A 20,384-nucleotide genomic window follows, 5' to 3' on the forward strand; every position below is an offset into this window, starting at 1 on the left:
TGCAAAACTGTCGCCTGCCCATCCATATTGGCTCAAGTAGGTGACCGAAACAATCAATCAATTGAAACTTAAGAGCCACAATGGTGCCCTGCTTTAAACTCAGCAACACCCACATAAAATTTGGGAGGCTCCCATAGAGATAGATAGAGAACTCATCTTGGATATGATGTGTTTCAGCGTGGACATTGCCATTGAGGGATTCCACTAGTTTAAAGTAGTCAACTGGGTGGGGATTCTTAGAAGTCGGGCCAATGAAGAAAAATAAGAAAATGTACTACTTTAAAATGGAGATAGCCTAAAAGGCGCTGCCCATGCTGTCACAGGCACGTCAATGGCACGGATACAAAAATAAGTCCTCTATCTATCTCTATAAAGGCTCCAATTCTATGGAGGAATGAGACCCGCCATTTTCCTGAAAACCTCCAGTCCATTTAAACCCAGCAGGGGGAGGCGAAGTAGAAAAGAGCACAGACTTCTTCAGTGAGAACGAAACGAGAGGGGGCGTCAGTGCGAACAAAGTAATTTTAGGGAGAGGAGTTAGATGACATTCGGAAATTGAACGGAAGTAAAACACTCTGGGTTTGTATCTTCGTGGTTTTCCGACGTAGACGATACACCCAAACTTCAATTACAGCCTCAAATCAAGTCGTGGATGTGGGGTGCATATTTCACCCTGGGATTTAGCTACACGAGAAACGTTCCTGACGTCAAATTTTCTCTCCTCTCTTTATTTTGTGTCAGGTGGCTGAACTGTGGAAGCTACAGAGGACAATATCGATTCCACAGGATTTGAAACATTTGTTCTATACTTTATACAAAAGTACGAAGATGTCTGGACAAAGCATTACGGATAGGATAACTGCAGCTCAACACAGTGTAACCGGCTCCGCGGTGTCCAAAACTGTGTGCAAGGCGACCACACATGAAATTATGGGACCAAAAAAGAAACATTTAGATTGTAAGTATTAATATGTCGGCGAGTTGCTACATTGTTGCGTCTGTTCAAGTGTGTGTGTGTGTGTGTGTAGTCTATTCCTTTGGCATTGAACTGTGGCTGAGGCCTACAAACCCACATGAAAAAATACTATAGTGCATACTATAGTATATAAATATAGTACTATGGCATAAATGTTGTAGTATTACAATATTTATACACTTGTATTCACTGTAGTATTTACTGCAGTCTTTTTGCAGACATAACTAGTATACTGTAGTGTTTTTGCTTTATTATCTTTGACATAGAAGTGCGGGCTTTTTCCAGTAGGAAACCTACTGAACAAATACTAAATGTGCACCTTTTTCATAACCTGTACGTAGGTAGGACTGGAGTCTGAACGGATCGTTCAGAGTTTGCTCTTTTCTGTAACCTGTAGGGAACATAATATAATGGTATATACTTGGCATGAAGGTTTCTCACCCATGGGTGGCACAAATTGGGGAATGGGTGGATTATGCAAATGTAATACTGTGGTATTACTATAATTAAAAAAATGAGTGTTTTTGTGGACAATACTGTAGTATTTACTATAGTATTCGTCACTATACTACAAAATTCTACGAGCACTACATGATCGAGGGGTATACTACAGTGTGGAGGTCAAGGGATACTACAGCTTATTACATATACATTATAGTAAGTACACTGTAGTATTATTATTATTATTATTTTACATGTGGGTAGGCTATAATCAGGCAAACATCAGAAAATAACTGCTTATCTCTGAAACAATGCGAGATTTCATAGCATGATGTAGGGTAATTGTTTTAAAATGCTATCATCTTTACAATGGAAATTAGCGCTGTGCTTGGCATGCAAATCATGTGATTAACTGGATGATGAGGTTGTAGCCTAGACTTTAAACTTCAAGAAATGGTCTGACTTCAAATCAAATTTTATTGATCACATACACATATTTAGCAGATGTTATTGCGGGTGTAGCGAAATGCTTGTGTTCCTAGCTCCAACAGTGCAGCAGTATCTTTTTTTTTTTTTACTCTTCACAACAATGCACACATCTAAAAGTAAAATAATGGAATTAAGAAATATATAAATATTAGATTGACTAAAATACAGTAGAATAGAATACAGTATATATTGTACCAGTCAATTGTGGACACACCTACTTATTCCAGGGTTTCTTGATTTGTACTATTTTCTACATTGTATAATAATAGTGAAGACATCAAAACTATGAAATAACACATGGAATCATGTAGTAAACAAAAAAGTGTTTAACAAATCAAAACATATTTAAGATTCTTCAAAGTAGCCACCCTTTGCCTTGATGACACCCTGTAGTCTGTGATTGTCTGTAGACCCTGCTGCAAACGTCTCTTGTCTGAGCCGTTGAATTGTGACTCCGCTTTGTCTCTGTGTACTGATGTTTTGCCTGTTTGACTGCAATACTGAGAGAATAACTACGTTTGTTTTTGGCCATATTCCCAGTCATCTTGCCATGGTTAAATGTGGTGGTTCATGCTTTCAGTTTTGCGAGAATGCTGCCATCTATCCACGGTTTCTGGTTTGGATAGGTTTTCATAGTCAGAGTGGGTACAACACTTCCTGATGAACTCAGTCACCGTATCTGTCTATTCGTCAATGTTCTTCTTAGAGGCTACCCAGAACATATCACTGTCGCAGTATATCAGTATATAGTATGTTACAATCCCTGATGTCTCTGGAAGGTGCTCCTCGCCCTGAGCTCGTCTACTTTATTATCCTGAGACTGAACATTAGCGGGTAATATACTCTGAAGCGGTGGATGGTGTGCACTCCTCCTGATACACCTTCTCCGCCGGCGGTATTTTGGAGCACCCTCTGGAATAAGTTCAATTGCCCTGGGGTTTACGAACAAGGATCCAATTTGGGAAAGTCGCATTCCTTGTCATAATGCCGGAGTTACTGCCACTTTGATATCCAAAAGTTATTTCCGGCTGTATGTAATAAAACAAACCATTTTCTGGGCTAATAATGTAAGAAATAACACAAAAAAACAAAATACTGGAAAGTTGCTCAGGTGCTAGAAGCAGAGCTGCCTTATCTGTCGATGCCATCTTAGACCTATGAATGATAACCAGTATTCTACCAATAATGATGGTTATTAAAGTGCTATTTATGCAATGATTTAATAAAATAAATCGCTTAACTGCTCCGTGATTTGTTTATGCAGTCTTCTATTGAGATGTCTACCTATTTATTGTCTTTCAATAGCGACGGTACATGCCTACAGGCAATTTACCGTCCAGTGAGTGTCCCTACATGATCTTATGCTTAGCATACGTAGATGTTTTCTCCCCTCCGTGTTTTTGGCTGACTCAGTTCTTCACAGGCATTCAATGGGGAACTTCAAGAGAAACAACTTTTAGTGTCGTTGTCCGCAAGATGGTCTGACTACGGATGTTAAAGACACCCTCTGCACTTCCTGACATTTTACCATTGTTGATTCACAGTTTTCCTTCTCCATTCCTTCTCTGTGTTGGGTTACTCCCGTTCAATGGGTTTTATTTCTGCGCTGACCTCAGTGCCCTAGCATCAGTGCTGCAGTTCGACTGCAGGCATCACCACATCAAGCTGTTCACACCCCGCTGCTTATTTCCCCCCCCATACAATGTTTTGGTGGGGAGAGATGGTGAAACCAATTTCCTGTTGGGCACTATTTTTAGCATTGGTTCCAGAATAAGAAATGCCATATGTGGTGTTTGTTGGGGGGTCTTGAAGGGCATGTATGAAACTCTGAGTGAGTGGAGAGGCCATACCTCACTGACTCCTGTGCATAGAAGGCTTCTTGATTGGCTTCTCCTTCATGAGAAGGCTGCTAGAGAGGACCTCTTAAGACCTCTTTTGTAGTCTGGGGCTTGCAGGAGCAGAGCAGGAATGTGACAAAGGTTATAGGTATTTCAGGAGGGCTGGTAGCACTTGTGTTGGAGTTTCCTCTCCGACTGAAATAGCAGTGTCGTGTCTAGCTCTCCTCCTGTCTGATTTGTACCCAAGATATGGCTCCCTCTTAGCTCCTTTGATTTGGGCTGAGTTTCCGGCCAGTGTGCACATTCTTTAGCACAGGCCTGTTAAAGAAACTCCACCAAATAATTTGTTACCAGAGAGAATGAAAATAGGGAAAGGTCAAACAATTGTCTTTTTCCCGGCTATGAGCCTGCTTTGAACGCTGGTCTGCTTTGGTGAGAAATGAGCTCAGAGACGACTGCTCCTGACATTTTAAAAATATAGACAAGCTACCACTTTAGATTCCAGTTTGTTGTAATCAGTGTAACTTATCCACTCAATATTGATGTATCTATTTATAGAGAGAGGAAAAAGACTGCACTTTTATTGTATGTTAGACCATAAATGGCTTTTTATGTAAACCCATTTGTCAGTCCCAAAGTGCAAGGTTCAATCGCAAGTGTAGCCTATTTGATGCTTTAGGGACTTTTCAGCCACTGTAAATGGGAAGTTTATTTTATTGTGTCATTTGACTTGACTTGTTTGGCATCCCAAAACAGGATGTGTGATCATAATGAGGTAATGAAACTATGGTTCCCAACTTCCCACATCACCTGACACCTGGTGAATTTTGGTGAACAATAAAGTAAAACAATTACCTGTGTTTTTTTGTATTTATGCCAAGTTCTTTATCATTTGGCAAACACGATGAAAGTTAAACTTTGTTTATTTCCAGAAGGAATTTACTTTGAGATGCAGTATTCTGAAATATTGATTTATTATTTGACCTTGAGACCATACTCCACACACTCTAAACCAAAATGAACTGGAGGAAGTAGATCCCGCAGTGATGGTAATCAACTCATAGTACCTCGGTGGTCCTAATGATCTGGACACACAGCTAGAATCAGTTAACTACTTTTGGGGAGGAAACCTCAACACTGGCTTTCCTATAGTTTCCTTTTATGACAATGCAAATAAAGGTCTCAGTTATATTGTTGCTACCGTACTGAAACAAGGTTGTCAGAATACTGGGTGTATTAGTCAGACTGAAACTAGGAAGTGTTAGTTTACCTGATAGTCTTACTTTGAAATGTAGGCCTACAATATCTGTATTGTTTTGTACAAGCCTTACTTGTTTTGATTCCTGAACCTATTTTGACAATATGTTAGTTATGAGTGGTTTCAGTCAAATTCAACCACCTCCTACTCCAGGCCCGGAGTGGTTTCAATGCCACTTTTAAAAAAATGCATTATTAAGGGCAGAGAGAACCCTTGGTTTACTAAGGAACTTACAAACATCATAAGGGAGCGAAATGCTATGTAGGCTAAAAAAAGAGGGACTGGTTTGGCAGATGATTGAATGGCTTTTAAACGTCTTCGAAATATGGGTGTGGCTATGATCCGCAAATTGAAAGCGGACCACTACCTGAAATCTACTTCACATAATTTAAATAATCCATCTACATTTTGGCAAGTAGTGAAGGGTTTGGAGTGCATAAAAGATACACAGCTGCCCCCCCAAAATTTGGTAGACACACAGATTGTAACTGAGAGAACCTCCATTCTGAAAGCCTTGAATCAGCATCTTTTAGATGCAGGCAGTTTATTTGAAAAGGTCAAAAGTATAATTCAGCCCCCTATGAATTTACTTGACACCCCTGTGCACTCCTTCACCAGGTTCTCCTTTTCATCCATCTCTGTTTCAGAAGTGTGTAAAGCCCTGAAAGAAATTGATGGGAAAAAAATCCCTTGGCCCTGCTGAACTAGACCACCGCTTCCTACACCTAGCTGCAGACATCATTGCTCCCCCTTAACATGTATTTTTAACCTCACACTTGATGTAAAGGAAATGCCTAAGTTATGGAAATCTGCTTTTGTACTGCCTCTCCTGAAAGGTGGAGATCCTTCGCTACTTGACAACTATCGACCTATATCAACATTGTCTGTACTGTCAAAGGTACTGGAGTCCTTAGTTAGTAGGCAGCTAAAGGCCTACTTCCAAGAAAACAACATCTTAAATGGAATGCAATCAGGTTTTAGGTCTGGCCACAGCACTGTTTCAGCAATATTGAAGGTTTTAAATGGCATCCACTGTGCTGTTGATAAGAAGTTACATTGTGTGTCTCTCTAACCTCTCTAAGGTTTTTGACACCGTGGACCATGCTGTGTCAGTGCAAAGGTTAAAATGTTGTGGTCATGCTTTAGATAGGTAATTTATAAGCCAATAAAATCGTACACAATGTGTAATGGCGAATGGTTGCAAATAAGTCCATAGAGGTGTGCTCAGGTGTTCCGCAAGGTTCTGTTTTGGGCCCACTGTTGTTCATTTTGTATATCAACAAGATTGGGGATCTTATTGAAACAGCGGATGTTCATTTTTATGCAGATGATACTGTTCTTTATTCAAGTGGTAGTAGTTTATCTTTAGCTTTTGAAAATGCCCGAAGAGCATTTAACATCATACAACAGAATCTGTATGATTTAAAGCTGGTTCTAAATTCAGGTAAAACAAAATGCATGGTATTTTCAAATGCCAGGCATGTTAATAATCATGTCATTGCTACATTGACTGGACATACTATAGAGCAAGTTAAAGTGTACAAATATTTGGGTGTGTGGGTTGATGATAAGCTGAGCTTCACTGTGCATGTAGAGAACTTGAAGGAAGCTCAAGCTGAAAATAGGTTTTTATTACCGGCATAAGGCTTGTTTTTCTTTTGAGGCCAGGTTCTTTTTTTTGTCAGGTCGGTAAATAAATATCAATTACGGTCCCATTCTCATTTGCTTCTAACAGTACCAAAAATTAGAACAGGTCATGGTAGTAATAGTTTTAGTTACCTAGCTCCGTGGTCCTGGAATTTTCTCCTGAACATTTTAAAATTCGATGATCTAGTTTCGTTTGTGGAGTTTAATCACTTGATCGATGTATATATCATAGAAGAGTGTAATTGTTTTTAGGCCAGCTGTTTTTAGTCAACACCTTTGTGTTTTTAATGTAAAATGTTTTAGTTGTACTGTATGTGTGTTTTTATAGTTTTGTTTAATGTTGTGTTAGTGTATGTAAGTTTTGTCTGAAACGTTGTTCCCCCTGCTGCTATTGGACCAGGTCTCTCTTGGAAAAGAGATGTTATCTCAATGAGAAAAACCTGTATAAATAAAGGTCAAATAAAATAAATAAAAATGTGATTATTAACAAAATAGGCAAAAGGTAATTTTAGTACAATGTTAAGTTGTGAGCTTCTCCTCTCTGTGCATGTGGTAATACTGAGCAAACATGTTCTATTGGATCCAAGCTTGTTCTGGAAGCTCAACTCATGAGTCAACACTTCAACATGATGCGCCCTACAATCAGCAGAGAGTAAAGGGCATGATCCACGTAGGTTTCAAACCACTGCAGTGTTTGGAGAGGAACATTCTAAATCTCTTTAGTTTTCCAGAGCTCTTTTCTTGTTTGCCATCAGGATTTGAAATGGAGACAACCATATTCAATCAAACTGGTGACCATGTTTCTGTGATAATAAAGTGAGAAATAATATTCTCCTTGCTGAGCAGGTTTGAATTATGTGCATTTGAGTTTTATCATTTGCATGTTGAGCAAGCCTACATGAAACCAAAAGGTGATTGATAAAAGTGATCCACAAGGATAATTGTTACAGCTGGGATTGGTTGAATTGGGCCCTCTCTTTTAGCTGTGGTAATGATAAGTGTAAACGTCCACGTTCATGTGCCATGAAGACGCCATTTAGTTTTTTTTCATAGATAGTGTGTATGAATTCAACTCTGAACCACTGAATGTTAAACCTGCTCTTCTTTGCTTGTTTTTTTCTCTTTCTTATCATTTGTATATTGCACAATGTGGCACATTAGTGGGCCTTGTTTTTAGATCCCATTAGGTTGCCTAAGCCTACAGCTTGAATGATTTCAAAGTAAAATAATGAAATGATACTGCTGTTTCTTTGAGGCTTATATTCAGTAGGTTGTATGCCAATCTATCAACTAACCTGTATAGCCTACATGAAGTTATGAAATAAGGCCTCACCCACTCACACCCAAGGCCTGCAAGCTCATTGACATGTAATGATACATGTGTGAATGTTCTTTCTCATCATCACCTGTGGTTTTGTGTTTAACCTGGTTCACTCATAAATAGGAACTAGCAAAAAAATGACTTTGGGTTAAAAGCTTTTTCTGGACGGGTTAGTTATGGTAATTTTAATCAATTCTAGTTCTAAAATCCACATTGAGAACAATTTCAGCAGTGTGCACAATCTTTCTTGGTGCAATTTAGCTAATTAGTGACTGAAGTTGATCAATGAAGTAAACAAGGGTGCATGACAAGCTGAGAGTCTCTCCCTGGTGTAGCTAAAATGTAGAGCACATGGGTCCACTGTAACCACTGAGGCAGCAGTATGTTGGTGGGTCATGCGAGTCAGGCCAGAGGACACACTAACACATGTCTGCAGTCTTTGTGCATGAGAGGCTCTGCCCACAGGTCCCCCCCCCCCCCCATGGAACGCATGTGACCGCAGTGGCATCGAATGACTGTCCATCAGAGTGCTGACACACCACTGAACTGAATAGAGCCCACTGTGACTCTCAAAAAGCCTTTCAGAATCAATATCACGATTCAAAGGCTGCAAACCGGGCACTACCACCAAACCATTATTCTCTAGCCTCAAAAAGCTCCAGTGCCACTATTCAGAGCTAGAATTGACCTTTCATAGATAAACATCAGCAGCCACTCGTCTGCAATGAAGTGAAGTGGGCAGTCTGTCTAAAGTTGTGTTCTTTTCACTCTGCCATTTTAGGGTCATTATTGTGGAGTCACTACAATGTTGTTGATCCAGCCTCTGTTTTCTCCCATCACAGCCATTGAACTCTGTAGCTGTTTTAAAATCACCAATGGCCTCATGGTGACATCCCTGAGCAGTTTCATTCCTGTCCTGCAGCTCAGTTCAGAAGGACAACTGTATATTTGACTGGGTTGTTTAATACATAATCCACAGCATAATTATTAATTTGACCATGCTTAAAGATATATTCAATGTCTGATTTGTTATTGTTACCCATCTACCAACCACTGCCCTTCTTTATGCAGCTTTAGAGATGTTGTATGGGGGACAGAGGAAGGGTTAGTCATTCAAAAATGTCAACCCCTACTACTTCACACACAGGGATTTGTTAAGCCAAATGTTACTCCTGAACTAAACCATGGGGCTGAATACTTATGCGACTATTTTTGTTAAGAATTAAACATTTTATTTTTTATTTCCACTTTGACAGAGTATTTTGTGTAGATTGTTGACAAGAAATGACATTTACAATTGCTTTCTCATCTGTCCACTGCTAGATCAAATAATGAACTAACCTAATTGTATTCACCTGGAACAGTTCCCTTTAGAATTTAAAAAATTAATTTAAATAAATTCTAAAATGGGAAAAATCCTCTCTGAAAATAAATGAATTGAATTGACTCCAACCGTTACTGGTGTTACTGTTCTGCTTTATCTAGATTTGCTGGAGGAGGCAGAGCCTTCATTAAAAGCTGTACGCTACAGTGCCTTCAAAGTATTCCTACCCCTTGACTTATTCCACATTTTGTTGTTACAGCCTGAATTCAAAATGTATTAAATGTTTTTTTTCTCACCCATCTACACACAATACCCCATAATGACAGTGAAAACATTATTATTATTATTATTATTATTTTTTGCAAATGTATTGATAATGAAATACAGAAAGATCTAATTTACATAAGTATTCATACCCGTGAGTCAATACATGTTAGAATTACCTTTGGCAGCGATTACAGCTGTGTCTTTCTGTGTAAGTCTCTAAGAGCTTTGCACACCTGGATTGTACAATATTTGCCCATTTTTATTATTTTTTAAATTCTTCAATCTCTGTCAAGTTGGTTGTTGCTAGACAACCATTTAAGTATTGCCATAGATTTTCAAGCAGATTTAAATCAAAACTGTAACTAGGCCACTCAGGAACATTGAATGTCGTCTTGGTAAGCAACTAAAGTGTATATTTGGCCTAGTGTTTTAGGCTATTGTCCTGCTGAAAGGTGAATTATTCTCCCAGTGTCTGTTGGAATGTAGACTGAACCAGGATTTCCTCTAGGATCTTGCCTGTGCTTAGCTCCTTTCCATTTCTTTTTATCCTGAAAAATTCCCTTGTCCTTGCCATTGACAAGGATACCCATAACATGCAGCCACCACCATGCTTGAAAATATGAAGAATGGTAATACATGAATATTCAATATTCCCAGGTGAGAAGTTTTAGGTTGTAGTTATTATAGGAATTATAGGACTATTTCTCTCTAAACCATTTGTATTTCATATACCTTGGACTAGATGTTCTTATAGGCACTTTAGTATTGCCAGTGTAACAGTATAGCTTCCGTCACTCAACTCGCCCCTACCTGGGCTCGAACAAGGAACACATCGACAACAGCCACCCTTGAAGCAGCGTTACCCATGCAGAGCAAGGGGAACAACCACTCCAAGTCTCAGAACGAGTGATGTTTGAAACGCTATTAGCGCGCACCCCGCTAACTAGCTAGCCATTTCACATCGGTTACACCAGCCTAATCTCGGGAGTTGATGGGCTTGAAGTCATAAACAGCACAATGCTTGAAGCACAGCAAAGAGCTGCTGGCAAAACGCACGAAAGTGCTGTTTGAATGAATGCTTACGAGCCTGCTGCTGCCTACCACCGCTGTCAGACTGCTCTATCAAATCATAGACTTAGTTATAACATAATTGAACACAGAAATACGAGCCTTAGGTCATTAATATGGTCAAATCCAGAAACTATCGTCTCGAAAACAAGACGTTTATTCTTTCAGTGAAATACGGAACCGTTCCGTATTTTATCTAACTGGTGGCATCCATAAGTCTAAATATTCCTGTTACATTGCTCAACCTTCAATGTCATGTCATAATTACGTAAAATTCTGGCAAATTAGGGGGCCCAAACTGTTGCAGATACCCTGACTCTGCGTGCAATGAACGCAAGAGAAGTGACACAATTTCACCTGTTTAATATTGCCTGCTAGCCTGGATTTCTTTTAGCTAAATATTCAGGTTTAAAAATATATACTTCTGTGTATTGATTTTAAGAAAGGCATTGATGTTTATGGTTAGGTACACATTGGAGCAAGGACAGTACTTTTTTGGGAATACGCACCGCATCGATTATATGCAACGCAGGACACGCTAGATAAACTGGTAATATCATCAACCATATGTAGTTTAACTAGTGATTATGATTGATTGTTTTATAAGATAAGTTTAATGCTAGCTAGCAACTTACCTTACCTTGCATTCGTGTAACAGGCAGGCTCCTCGTGGAGTGCAATGAGAGGCAGGTGGTTAGAGCGTTGGACTACTTAACTGTAAGGTTGCAAGATTGATTCCCGAGCTGACAAGGTAAACATCTGTCGTTCTGACCCTGAACAAGGCAGTTAACCCACCGTTTCTAGGCCGTCATTGAAAATAAGAATTTCCGATTGTTATGAAAACTTGAAATCAGCCCTAATTAATCTGCCATTCCGATTTAATCGGTCGACCTCTATACTGAGCCATACACACTACCCTCTTTAGCGTTTAGCAGTTGGATGCCAAGCAGTTGCCATACCAGGCGGTGATGCAACCAGTTAGGATGCTCTCGATGGTGCAGCTTTAGAACTTTTTGAGGATCTGAGGACCCATGCCAAATCTTTTGAGCCTCCTCCTGAGCGAGAGGTTGTTGTCCTGACACCACACTACCAGGTCTCTGACCTCCCTATAGGCCATCTCATCATTGTCGATGATCAGGCCTTCCACTGTTGTGTCATCAGCAAACTTAATGATGGTGTTGGAGTCGTGCTTGGCCACGCAATCGTGGGTGAACAGGAAGTACAGGAGGGGACTGAGCACGCACCCCTGAGGGGCCTCCATGTTGATGTGTTGTTGCCCACCCTTAGGCCGCCCCATGGTGGTGTCAGGAAGTCCAGGATCCAGTTGCAGAGGGTCTGTGTTTAGTCCCAGGGTCTTTAGCTTAGTGATGAGTTTTGAGGGCACTATGGTGTTGAACGCTGAGCTGTAGTCATTGAACAGCATTCTCATGTCGGTGTTCCTTTTGGAATTGTTTTGATTAATTAATGCTACCCAATATTTCCAAACTTGAATTATTATAATCTTTTAAACCGTTTTGTTATGCTGAGCCTATTGGAACTGTTTGCCAAAGCCATCAATGTGTTCCTTGCATGTTTTGGGCCTTGAAATCTGGTGTGTTTATTAAGAAGGAACTCTCGAAGGAATGCGAGCTACGGAAATGCTTCGACCATTGCATTCCGATCGTTGCTCCAGAGTTCATGTTTAGTTAATTTGAATGCTTTTAGTTCATGTCAGCTGCACTGGCCATGTCATCACTAGCAGCCTGTAATGGCTATTAAATGCCTTAATGTACATTAAGGGAACGTTAGCATTGGTCCACAAAACACAGGAAAATCAAGTGAATACCACACCACCCAACATTTTTCACATTTACATTTTAGTCATTTAGCAGATGCTCTTATCCTGAATGACTTGCCCACAACTCTGGTGTTGCAAGTGCAAACTGAGCCACCCAACATGACCTATGTACAAGCCCTTGGCCTTGACCCTTACAATTGGAATAAATGTGCGTAGACTCGATGACAGACGGTTGAGAAAATGATGGTGGGAAAAAAGTTTTCAACAGGAAGTCCAGGTCAACTACTGCATGAGCATTACATAGCACTTAGTGTCATCAAACTAAATCTGGACTCATGACTTACATGTATTAATGGTAAAGTGTATTATAATTCTTTAAAAAATTGATTACAAATCAATTCTACACAGTAGCTTATGAATGTGACCTAGCTTTTATTTTATAGGATGGTTTAGTTTTTTTTCACTTTCTTTCCCATGTGTGATTATGACTTGCCATGTGGTTACAGTTGCTGATGCAAGCTTTTCTTTTGCGGACATCTCCCTGAAATAACTTGGTTGTTCATCACTGGAATCCTTTGTCATGGTTTTCATTTTTTTACTTTCCACACAACCCTCCCAAACCACAAAGTATTCAAAATCCAGCTTTGTCTGATTCCCACCAGTTTGCTCTTAGCACTCACTTCCTTTTCATGCTTTGGATTCGAGTCCTTTACAATTTCAGCTGACATCAGACAGATTGTTTAACCTTGGTTGGGTAACTAAAATAAAGGACAGATGACCAACCATGTTATTTTGGGTAGAGAGACTGCTCTCACAAGGAGACCCTATATCTCTGTTGCATAAGATTTGTGATGTATGTAGGTCATGATTGCAGTGCTTACTGTACACATAGACAATCTCTGAATTCAGCGTGACATCTTGTGAGTTTAACAGAATCTGACTTGTTACTGGGAATACATGGGTAAGATGAAAGAACATGCAAATTGGGCTTGGTTTTCTTAATAGAGTGAAACTAAGGTAATGTTCTGGACTTGGCTCTGTCTGGCTTTCCTTTTGAGCCAAGATGTCAGGCACTCTGCCTAATTCAATTTCTGTCAAGCTAGTTTTCGTCCACTTCCCCTGCTGCACTTACAGCAACTTTGTATCCAGATGTCAGTAAGCAGAGCAACGAGAGATGACGGTGTGCCATTATTCAATACTCCGTTTCCGTCAGCTGTATCCGTCTACCACAAGGTGCTATGCTTAGGTTGACAAATGTCTTATGGATTTTGAAGGCATTCAATACTCCCTGTGAGTAGATCAGTTTCCTCTCTACTACCCTTGGGGATGTGCCAGTCAGATATAGAAGGATTTTCTGAAGGTTTACCCCGGTGAAGTGTTTTTATTGCATTATCTAGGGATAAAGTATTCTTATATGAAGAGGCGTGATATACATTCAACCATGTTCAGTATCCCTTTAATTTTAGATGGCACCTCTAGGTCTAGGTGTTTGAGCACAAACCTCTTCTCTTTAGGCTTCTATAGCGGCATCTATATGACCGCTTTTTGCCTGTATAAGGTGCTTGTGCAGCTGGGATTCATTTCAATTCAGTATCCTCTCATGAAGTGAAAATCATCCTGCTGCTGAGTCTAACTTTTTTGCTTTCAAACTGAAATTAAAGGACAAAGGTGAGTAGAATTACATTTACAATCCCGCCCTTTTCACAAGCCACAGCGAGCAGGTAACGTTGTTTAATTCTCCGAAATTTGCTTAGACTTACATATAAATATATAGGTCAACAAACATGGCAGCACTTTAGGTAACAGTGAAATACAGGCTAGTTATTACTCACTACTTTGTGATGAATAAATTCCACATGAAAATAATTAGTTTCTACAACAAAAGAATTTTACTCAAATATTTATTGCAGTCATTTGCCAAGTAATGATTTGGCAAGTGATTGTTTTAAATATTGTATTGCAGGAACAGCTCCCTACAGTTATTTGAAGTCACATTGGTTGCTTGATTACAGTGTATCTATATGAGGGTCTCGAAATGGGTTTTACACATTAAGAAGGATGGTACTTGTATAATAAGTATTTTGCACATTCAATGCACCTAGATAGAGTGTGTGTGAGGGGGACGAGGTCAAATCTTGACATCGGTGATCTTCAGGTTTGAAAGTCGAAACTAGACAGAGGCCCGAGTTCCCGACTTGGAATTCCGAGTTGGATGACCGTTTTTATTTTTTATTTTACCTTTATTTAACTAGGCAAGTCAGTTAAGAACAAATTCTTATTTTCAATGACAGCCTAGGAACAGTGGGTTAACTGCCTGTTCAGGGGCAGAACGACAGTTGTACCTTGTCAGCTCGGGGGTTTGAACTTGCAACCTTCCGGTTACTAGTCCAACGCTCTAACCACTAGGCTAGCCTAGTGTTTTTAATGTTTTTAATATTTTTCCCAGTCTGAGCTCTTTTTTTTTTTTTTTTCAGTTAGTTGTCTTGAATGCACGGAAGTCTGAGATTTCCGAGTTCCCAGTTTTGAACGCGGTGTGTGTCAATGTCCAACGCCCTGTTAAAGGGAGAAGACTCCAAACAGGTTATAACACCATTTGGTTCTTATGCATCACTTTGATGGGACTTGTTGATGCATGTGTCCCTCCCTGCATCACCACCAGTCATTTCTGTCAGACCTGAAAGGCCTTTTGTTTTCACATGGGCATCCTTTTGTGGATGTCAGAATAGCTTCTGCAGTCAGTAAAGGTGCTCTGTAGACCACCCAGGTTGCACTAACAGGCAATGGCAACAGTCAGCGCTTCAGAGGAACAAGTAGAACAGTTGAATCATGATTACAAATTTGTACGTTAAATCAGTGTGTTGTCAACTATTGAAATAGATTAAAAAGTATATTTCGATGTTTGATCAGCCATCTACTCTGTTCACCTTGATGCTACCAATCCTGTACCGTGCTAGCAGCAGATCACAGCCAACCCGAGCCACGGCCTGTTCAACCCACTACTATCTAGGAGGAGGAGTCACTACAGGTGCATCAAAGCTGGGACCGAGAGACTGATAAACAGCTTCTATCTCCATGCCAGTCACCTTAGTTACTGTTCTAGCCGTTTACCATCCGGTACTCTACCCTGCACCTTAGAGACTGCTGCCCCTATTTAATAATGTTTACTCACTTTATATGGATATACTGTTTTCTATGCATGACTCATCCTATATAACTACTGCGGTACACACCTTTTATATTCATATACTGTCCATACTGTCTGTATCTACACCATTATATACACTGAGTATACCAAACCGTAAGAACACCTTCCTAATTAGAGGTCGAACGATTAATCGACATGGCCGATTTGATTAAGGCCAATTTCAAGTTTTCATAACATTTAGTAATCGGCCTTTTTGGATGCCGATTATGGCCGCTTACATTGCATTCCATGAGGAAACTGCGTGGCGAGTGCAGCGTCAAAAGGACCTTGTGGCTGCAATGAACCAAGGTAAGTTGCTAGCTAGCATTAAACTTATCTCATGAAAAACAACCAATCTTCACATAACTAGTGATTATCTACATATGGTTGATGATATTACTAGGTTAACTAGCTTGTCCTGCGTTGCATATAATCAAAGCGGTGCTTATAAATTTATCATCGAATCACAGCCTACTTCAACTTCGCCAAACGGGTGACTATTTAACAAATGCGCATTCGCGAAGAAGCACATTCTTTGCAGAAATGTACCTAACCATAAACATCAATGCCTTTCTAAAAATCAATACACAGAAGTATATATTTTTAAACCTGTATATTTAGTTAAAATAAATGCATGGTAGCAGGCAATATTAACTAGGGAAATTGTGTCACTTCTCTTGCAAGCAGAGTCAGGGTATATGCAACAGTTTGGGCCGCCTGGCTCGTTGCGAACTGTGTTTCTTCGTAACAAAGACCGTTTTTTGGGGGTGGCAGAATTGTACATAATTATGACATAACAATGAAGGTTGTGCAATGTAACAGCAATATTTAGACTTACAGGCTGACTACACCGCTCACGTTGCGTGCGCCAACAAGCGTCTGCATTGCCAAGGGCTAAAATAGAAGTCCGTTCTATTTGTGACGCAGATTTCTCTCCCATCTCCTCATTTGGTTTATAGAAGGAGGTACCCACGTGCCATCTCCTCATTGGTTATACCCATGTGGGTGACTGAAAGACGAACAAGGTCAGTGGCAGTAATGCACCTAATTTAGGAAAGTTGCCAATGGCAATATAAAGTCAAGAAGAGATGACAAGAAACGATTCAGTTGACCGTTTTATGTGTGGATTAATTGTTGGGGAAGAGGACCCTGTGCATTTCAGGTAAAATAACAACTCATTGTTTATATCCCAGGACACATTATCTAGCAACAGCAGCTAGCTAAATAGGACAAATTAGCTAGCAAGTGCAAACTAAATAGCCATAAATGTTTCATGCTTTTCGACCTGTCCCCAAATTAATATAATTGGTTCAGAGTTTGTTTTGATAATTTAACCTGCGTGTCGTGATCACGTTTGGTGTGGGGGGACAAAATAAATTTATGCACGATGGCACACGCATGCAGCCGGTTTGGGTTCTGTGTTAGGGATGCCACCCATTCGACAAAATACGGACTGGTTCCGTATTTCACTGAAAGAGTAAACATATGATAGTTTCTGGATTTGACCATATTAATGACCAAAGGCTTGTATTTCTGTATGTTTATTATATTCTAATTAAGTCTGACTTGATAGAGCAGTCTGACTGAGCGGTGGTAGGCAGCAGCAGGCTAGTAAGAATTCATTCAAACAGCACTTTACTGCGTTTGCGAGCAGCTCTTAGTAATGCTTGAGGCACAGCGCTGTTTTTGACTTCAAACCTATCAACCTCCTAGATTAGGATGGCAATGCTAAAGTGCCTATAAGAACATCCAATAGTCAAAGGTATATGAAATTCAAATGGTATAGAGAGAAATAGTCGACGCGTCATAATAACTACAACCTAAAACTTCTTAACTGGGAATATTGAAGAACTGGGAATATTAAACCACCAGATTTCATATGTTCTGAGCAAGGAACTTAAATGTTAGCTTTTTTTACATGGCACATATTGCACTTTTACTTTCTTCAACACTGTATTATTGCATTATTTAAACCAAATTGAACATGCTTCATGAATTATGTCAGACTAAATATATTTGATTTATGTGTTATATTAAGTTAAAATGGTTCATTGTTCATTTCAGTGTTATTGTCATTATTGTTATTATTGTCGGTATCGGCTTTTTTTGGCCCTCCAATAAATCGGTATCGGCGTTGAAAAATCTATTCCTAATATTGAGCCCCCCCCCCCCCCCCGAAAGCATTCCACAGGGATGCTGGACCATGCTGACCTCAATGCTTCCCACAGTTGTGTCAAGTTGGCTGGCTGGATGTCCTTTGGGTGGTGGACCATTCTTGATACACTCTGGAAACTGTGTGTGAAAAACCCAGTGTCAAGAACCCTGCAGTTCTTGACACAAGCTTGTGCGCCTGGCACCAACTACCATTCCCTGTTCAAAGGCACTTAAATATTTTGTCTTGCCCATTCACCCTCGGATTGTGTATGTGTGCCATTCAATGTCTCAATTGTCTCAAGGCTTATCCTTTTTTAACCTGTCTCCTCCCCTTCGTCTACACTGATTGAAATGGATTTAACAAGTGACATGAATAAGGGGGTCATAGCTTTCACCTGGTCAGTTTGTCATGGAAAGAGCAGGTGTTCTTAATGTTTTGTATACTCGGTGTATATTAGATTCCGGACTCTGTCATTGCTCGTTATGATATTTATTTCTTTGTACTTTTTGGATTATGTGTGTATTGCTAGGTATTATTACTGCACTATTGGAGCTAGGAACAAGAATTTCGCTGCATCTGCAAATCTGTACACTTTGATTTGATCTCCTTTTTAGCTGTGTGTGTGTGTGTGTGTGTGTGTGTGTGTGTGTGTCCGACCTTGTGAGATCTGGCATGAGAGCACATTCTCATGGCACTGATGGAAAGGTGCCAGAAGGCATCGGCTTTCACTACAGGCCAGATGGCATGGGGGCCCTGCCAAAGTCCAAAATAATGCCCAGAATGCATGTGCTATCCTCAGACAGACGTTTGTGACCATAGCTGCAAAATATATACCCTGGGTGCAACCTATCCTGGCCTATCCTATCCTGGGCTGTGCTAAGGGCTTTGTGCTCTCTCGAACCCGGTCGGTCAATGTGACGAAAGCCTGTACCAGGAAGTTTTGTCATTTTCTCACAATAACAGCTTTATTCTGTGGAACTGGTTGTTCAAAACATCTGCCTATGCTCACACAGTCACACTTCCTCTTGCTCTAAGGCAGACTGTCTGTCTGTGTCTCAATCACTTAAAATAATATGCCTATAGGATCCTACATTAACCACCATTTCCCCCACTCTCTCCCCCAGACTTGATCCACTGCACCAATGAGATGAACGTGAACATCCCCCAGCTGGCAGACACCTTGTTTGAAAGGACTGCCAGCACCAGCTGGGTGGTGGTCTTCAAGTCTCTCACCGCCACACACCACCTCATGGTCTACGGCAACGAGGTGAGCAAAACCTGTCTGCAACTCCACGGAGTAGGGTGAAGCTGCTTCTAGACGCTGACCTTGGGTCAGTTTTGCATTTTCCCCACTCATGGTGAAGGTTAGTTTTGGGAGAGGAAGCTGATTCTTCTAGATCTGTACATGGGAAAACTTCACCCTGGAGCTCTGCAACTCCACACTCCCAGCTGAGCTACATATTATATAATGAATCTGACTCCCAGGTGATCAGAGAGGCATGTCATCCAAGACACGGACTCCGAACTCCAAATCAACCTACAAGATAGCGCTCCAACATGTCATAAGTGGAGATCCACCTTGTTGTAACATCGTGTACGAGCTTGTGGGTCGGTAGCTGTAACATTTCTTGCTTGGTCTTAAGCACATGAGTGGCTGTTGTGCTTCGGTGGAAAAAGGAAACCACCTTCCTGATCCTCCCAAGGAGGCAGTCTGGTTCACTGAGATTTGGTATTTTTTTATTAGGATCCCCATTAGCTGTTGTAAAAGCAGCAGCTACTCTTTCTGGGGTCCACATGAAACATAATACAGAACATCATTAGACAAGAACAGAACAACATACATTCCCCTTTGGGATGCTAAATTGATCACATGTGCAAAGCAAGCTATCTGTGGCCCCAGTCCAGCTTCTATCACTGCATTTACTTGGTTTTTGGCATTATCTGTGGTGATTGGGATATTGCTATTGGGCCTCTAGCTTCCACTCTGCTACTGCTCCTAGCAGTACCTGCATCCGATTTGTGCCTGTGTGACTCTCATAGGGGCGTGTCTGTAGCACTGGACTTCGCATCTCCCACTCCTCTGTGGTGTAGTGAGCAGTCACAGTCACGTAGCTTTCTGTTACCCTGGAGGTCCACTCTTCTGTGGTGTAGTGAGCAGTCACAGTCACGTAGCTTTCTGTTACCCTGGAGGTCCACTCCTCTGTGTTGTAGTGAGCAGTCAGTCACATAGCTTTCTGTTACCCTGGAGGTCCACTCCTCTGTGGTGTAGTGAGCAGTCACAGTCACGTAGCTTTCTGTTACCCTGGAGGTCCACTCCTCTGTGGTGTAGTGAACAGTCACGTAGCTTTCCGTTGCCCTGGAGGGCCACTCCTCTGTGGTGTAGTGAACAGTCACGTAGCTTTCCGTTGCCCTGGAGGTCCACTCCTCTGTGGTGTAGTGAGTAGTCAGTCACGTAGCTTTCCGTTGCCCTGGAGGTCCACTCCTCTGTGGTGTAGTGAGTAGTCAGTCACGTAGCTTTCCGTTGCCCTGGAGGTCCACCCGTCTGGGCAACAGAGGATTCCTTGGATAATTTGTCGACAATTTTGCTATTTTCCTGTTCATAAACATCTGGCACGATCTTCATACTGAAGTGGGTGCGC

The 20,384-nt window shown here is 40.8% G+C and overlaps 1 protein-coding gene across 15 annotated transcripts in view; it reads left to right on the forward strand.

Annotated features, from left to right (window-relative positions):
• The first annotated feature begins 424 nt into the window (after positions 1 to 424).
• Positions 425 to 20,384, forward strand: part of LOC139418047 (phosphatidylinositol-binding clathrin assembly protein-like) — a 55,710-nt gene continuing 35,750 nt past the window's right edge. For 7 of the 15 annotated variants that reach the window (XM_071167173.1, XM_071167158.1, XM_071167161.1 and 4 more), the window contains exons 1-2: positions 507 to 958; positions 18,870 to 19,012. In XM_071167173.1, coding sequence (XP_071023274.1) covers positions 829 to 958; positions 18,870 to 19,012 — 273 coding nt within the window. In that variant the 5' untranslated portion in view covers positions 507 to 828. Of the gene's footprint in view, positions 959 to 18,869; positions 19,013 to 20,384 lie in introns of all 15 variants that reach the window. The other 8 variants (XM_071167162.1, XM_071167165.1, XM_071167159.1 and 5 more) reach the window with 6 other exon arrangements.

Source organism: Oncorhynchus clarkii, chromosome 10 (assembly GCF_045791955.1).
Source record: "Oncorhynchus clarkii lewisi isolate Uvic-CL-2024 chromosome 10, UVic_Ocla_1.0, whole genome shotgun sequence".
NCBI lineage: Eukaryota > Metazoa > Chordata > Actinopteri > Salmoniformes > Salmonidae > Oncorhynchus > Oncorhynchus clarkii.